We start from the raw sequence: 5,000 nt of genomic DNA on the forward strand, positions 1-5,000 counted from the left end.
ACACACACACACACACACACACACAAAGTTTAAACATTCTGCTTCATGTATTATATATGAAATCTGTTCAGCACCCTGTGTGTGTGTGTGTGTGTGTGTGTGTGTGTGTGTGTGTGTGTGTGTGTGTGTGTGTGTGTGTGTGTCTGTGTGTCTGTGTGTGTGTGAGTGTGAGTGTGAGTGTGTCTCACCGGGACAGTGTTGGCTCTGCCCTCAGCCTGAACTGATCGAGTTCAACCCTCATTTTCTCCATTTCCTCTGCCAACTGGGACTGTTCACACACACACACACACACACACACACACACACACACACACACACACACACACACACACACACACACACACACAGCAATAAGAAACCGAATCACCTCAACTTGTAGGTCTAAAAAAGATGTCCTTGTGATAAATCAGAAAAAGTATGTGTGTATGTACACCCCAAATTCCAGATGTTTAAATTTTATTTGAATAAAATAAAAACTAAAAGACTTTCAAACCACATGAGCCGAAATTTTATTTGCAATAAAACATAGAGAACATAAAAAAGATTTTAACTAAGAAATTTTATATCTTATGCACAAAATTAGCTCGTTTCAAATTTGATGCAAAAAAGTCTGGAGAAATCTCGGTGCGTAAGGGACAAGGCTGAAGACCTTTGTTGGGAGCCCATGGTCTTCAGGCCCTTATATATGTGTGTGTGCGTGTGTGTGTGTGTGTGTGTGTGTAAGAGAGAGAGATTAACAGGTACCTTCTCATGAATGAAGTCTTCCAGCTGCTTCCTGTAATTCTCCGAATCTTGTATTAACACATTCTGTGAAGAGAAGAGGAAATGGTTCAGCACTGGAGTTGAGATGTTTGAAGAATATGATGGAGATGTGCTGATGATCAGGCATGCTGGCTCTCAGAGATCCTTCTGGAACACAATTGGTTTATTATTATGTATAATGAAAGCACCTTTTCCTCCAGAGCAGCCATCCTCTCCTTCAGGTGGAGCTGCAGTCGCTCGTTCGATTCGGTCAGGAGACGATCCACCGTGTCTGATAAACGCTTGTTGTGTTCCTCATTCATCTTCTCTCTCTGACGTGCCTGAAACACACACAACACAACACAATATAACACAATATAACACTAAATAACAGAATACAACACAATATAACACAATACAGTATAACAAAACCAGCAGTGTTAAAGCAGGAAACGTGCCCGTACACAGACACACATACACAAACATACAGTGTATACCCACTCTCACACACACACACACACTCTCTCACACACACTCTCTCACACACACACACACACACACTCTCACACACACACACACACACACACACACACACAAACCCACTCACACACACACACACACACACACACACACAAACACACACATTATGACTGAATGACAAAAATAGTTATTAAAAATAATACACTCACATCACGCCCACATCACATTTACATCACATACGTCACACACACACGCCACACCCACATCATACTCACATCACATACGTCACAAACTCATGCCACACCCACATCACAACAACGTCACATACGTCACACACTCATGCAACACCCACATCACGCTCACGCCACAGTCACTACACACCCACGTCACACACGTCGCACACTCACGCCACACCCACATCACACTCACGTCACATACGTCACACACTCACGCCACACCCAAATCACACCCACGTCACATACGTCACACGCTCACGCCACACCCACATCACACTCACGTCACATACGTCACACGCTCACGCCACACCCACATCACACTCACGTCACATACGTCACACGCTCACGCCACACCCACATCACACTCACGTCACATACGTCACACTCTCACGCCACACCCACATCACACTCACGTCACATACGTCACACGCCACACCCACATCACACTCACGTCACATACGTCACACGCTCACGCCACACCCACATCACACTCACGTCACACACTCACAGTTTAGAGCTGTAAGAAACTACAGACCCGTAATAGTTCCTGGTTCTTCTCCTCCAGCTGCCCTTCCAGGTGCCTCATTCGTTCCTCAATGCTGCCATGTCTTTCCTCTGCCTGTTCAACACAAACACACAACCACACACTCCAAATCTGATCACATACAGTGAACGGCCAAATGTTTGTGAATGTAGATGTGCTCTTTGAACATCTCATTCCACATTTATTCCTATTCACTGTTTATAATAAGCTCCACTCATCTGGGAAGATGTTCCACTAGATTTTGTGGAGATTTGTAGAGATTCATTCAGCTACAAGGTGTTAGTACTCCTTCACCTGATGCCACTTTTCTCTGAATGTGTGCATTTTGTTCTTGTAAGGCAACGATCTGCAGAAAGATTAAAAAGGGTGTGAAAGATGTAGAACCTTCTCACATGATGTTTATTGATTCACACACATGTAAAGTCAGGTACTGATGGAGGTGAGAAGGTGAGAAGGCCTTGGGTGCAGTCAGCGTTCACATTCATCCCAAAGGTGTTCAATAGGGTTGGAGCTTTACAGCAGATTTTCCACTCAAAGCCATGAAAATCTTCATAGAGCTGGCTTTGTGCACAGGAGCATTGTCATGCTGGAACAGTTTTGGTGTCTCCTAGTTCAAGTGAAGGAAAAATTTCATTCTACAGCATTTAAAGACGTCCGATACAATTGTGTGCCTCTGACTCTGTGAAGAAACCTTATATAACTGGAAGAGTCAGGTGTCTTTGAAGAACCTGAAGAAGTATACAGCTCAAATCTATGAAGATGTTCATTGAAAAGTCATTGTCTGGACCTTCAAGCACATGCATGGGGAAAGGTTCTCTGATCTGATGAGACAAAACTGAACCTTGAATGTGGCACAGAACCAAGAATGAGAACTCCATCCACACTGTGGCATCAGGCTGAGAGTTCTCCTTGGTCTCTTAGTTGTTTGTACAGAATTTGAGGTTGGCTTCTGAAACCAAACACTTTTTGGTACTTTTATTTCCAGAACGTTTTCCTCGACTTCTGGAGCTTCGTGGTCTTCATAATTGATTGTTGGTAACAAACTGGGTTTTTTCAGGAAATAGAGTATTTAAATTATATAACGTGTGAGTGTGTGTGTGTGTGTGTGTGTGTATGTGTGTGTGTGTGTGTGTGTGTGTGTGTGTTACCTTGGTGAGTGCTGCTATTCTCTGTGCAAGTTCTGCCTCCACCTCCGGCAGAGTTTCCGCTTTCCTCATCGTCTGCTGCAGCTTCTGTTCAGCCAACTCCAACCTCTCCTGCAGCTGCCTGTTCTTCTCCTCCATCTGACACACACACACACACACACACACACACACACACACACACACACACCCTCAGCAGAATGACTCATGGCTCTTCAGGACTTGTATAACGCTGCTAATTTCCACCTGTTTATCCGGGTAATGAAGCGGATCCACTTATTTCGAATGCACACTTCATCACTACATTTCCTATTTCTCCTCTCCAATTTCTTTTTATTAGCAGCAAATAAGAAATAAGTGGTGTGTGTGTGTGTGTGTGTGTGTGTGTGTGTGTGTGTGTGTGTGTGTGTGTGTGTGTGTGAACAGACTTAAAAAGGAGATTTTCCTAAAGTAATGGATTAAACAGTAAAGTGAGTAATGAGAGATGTTTCTTATGAGAAGAGTGATAAGATTTTTTTTCTCGTAATTCCTGAAGAACCTCATAAAATAAAACACTCTTTTATCTACCAGGTGCTTGATCTCCGAGGTGTTTGAACTCTCAGGTGTGTTTAAACTCTTAGGTGTTTGATCTGTCATGTGTTCGAACTCTCAGGTGTGTAAACTCTTAGGTGTTTGAACTCTCAGGTGTTTTTGAACTCTCAGGTGTGTTTGATCTCTTAGGTGTTTATGAATTGTCAGAAGTGTTTAATTTTTCAGCAGTGTTTAATCGCTCAGGTGTCCAAACTTATACATGTGTTTAATCTCTCAGTTGTTTGGCCTCTCAGGAGTGTTTAATCTCTCAGGTGTGTGTTACCTGTCGAAGGAAAGCCTCCTTATTGGCCAGCTCGTTCTCCAGTTTGTCACTGATGTCATGAAGTGATGTGGACTCTCTCTGAGCGCTGAGGTAACGCTTCTCCAGAGTTACAATTCTCTCCTCCATGTCCTCCTTCTGACACATGGCCTACACACACACACCATCATCATCATCACCATAGTTCTGTTGTATCAGGTTAACAGTCATGGTGACATCCACAAAGGTCTTGTTGATATAAACACAAAAGTCACAATGACATCAGCACCATCACCTCTTTGATGTCTCTCTGATACTTGGTGTTCATCTCTTCACTCTTGATGAGATCTTTGCGTGCCGTCTCCAGCTCCTGCTCCACCTCTGAGACGCGAGACGACAGAGATGACATCCTCTCCTTCATCTGGGTCAGTTCATAATTCTGTTTCTCCAGGAGTTCTTGCAGCTCCACCACCTGACTCGCCTCGTCTCCGGACTCCATTGAGCCATTCGACAAGCGCTGCACATACACATATGTGCCCGCACACACACACACACACACACACACACACACACACACACACACACACACACACACACACAAATACACACACACCATTCCATTATTGTCATGCATCAGCTTAGCATTTAGTACATTTCTGTTCTGATTGAGGTTTATATCGTGATGCATATTCACACACACACACACACACACACACACACACACACACACACACACTCACACACACACACACACACACTTTGTCTCACACACACTGAAAGCTGCAGCATTTCAGCATAGATGATAAAATTAGCATCACAGTGCGATTCACAGCAGAGAAACAGACAGCACAGAGCTGAAATTACACTGCCACACTGAACACATCATTCTGTGTCACTGTGTGTGTGTGTGTGTGTGATGGTGAATGTTTGTGTGTGTGATGGTGAATGTTGGTGTGTGTGATGGTGAATGTCGGTGTGTGATGGTGAATGTTGGTGTGTGTGATGGTAAATGTCGGTGTGTGTTATGG

The 5,000-nt window shown here is 43.9% G+C and overlaps 1 protein-coding gene across 4 annotated transcripts in view; it reads right to left on the reverse strand.

Annotated features, from left to right (window-relative positions):
- The window catches only part of ppfia2 (PTPRF interacting protein alpha 2), an 86,664-nt gene that overhangs the window by 27,693 nt on the left and 53,971 nt on the right, over window positions 1–5,000 (reverse strand). For all 4 annotated transcript variants that reach the window (XR_014531448.1, XR_014531449.1, XM_083528994.1 and 1 more), the window contains 7 exons: window positions 4,268–4,489; window positions 3,997–4,143; window positions 3,150–3,284; window positions 1,993–2,076; window positions 951–1,082; window positions 745–807; window positions 189–268 (listed from right to left, as the gene is read on the reverse strand). Coding sequence is in view for 2 of the 4 variants with exons in the window: in XM_083528994.1 (XP_083385120.1) it covers window positions 189–268; window positions 745–807; window positions 951–1,082; window positions 1,993–2,076; window positions 3,150–3,284; window positions 3,997–4,143; window positions 4,268–4,489 (863 nt within the window). In the remaining 2 variants the exon portion in view is untranslated. The remainder of the gene's footprint in view (window positions 1–188; window positions 269–744; window positions 808–950; window positions 1,083–1,992; window positions 2,077–3,149; window positions 3,285–3,996; window positions 4,144–4,267; window positions 4,490–5,000) is intronic.

This window comes from Silurus aristotelis, assembly GCF_946808225.1.
Source record: "Silurus aristotelis genome assembly, chromosome: 24".
NCBI classification, from domain to species: domain Eukaryota; kingdom Metazoa; phylum Chordata; class Actinopteri; order Siluriformes; family Siluridae; genus Silurus; species Silurus aristotelis.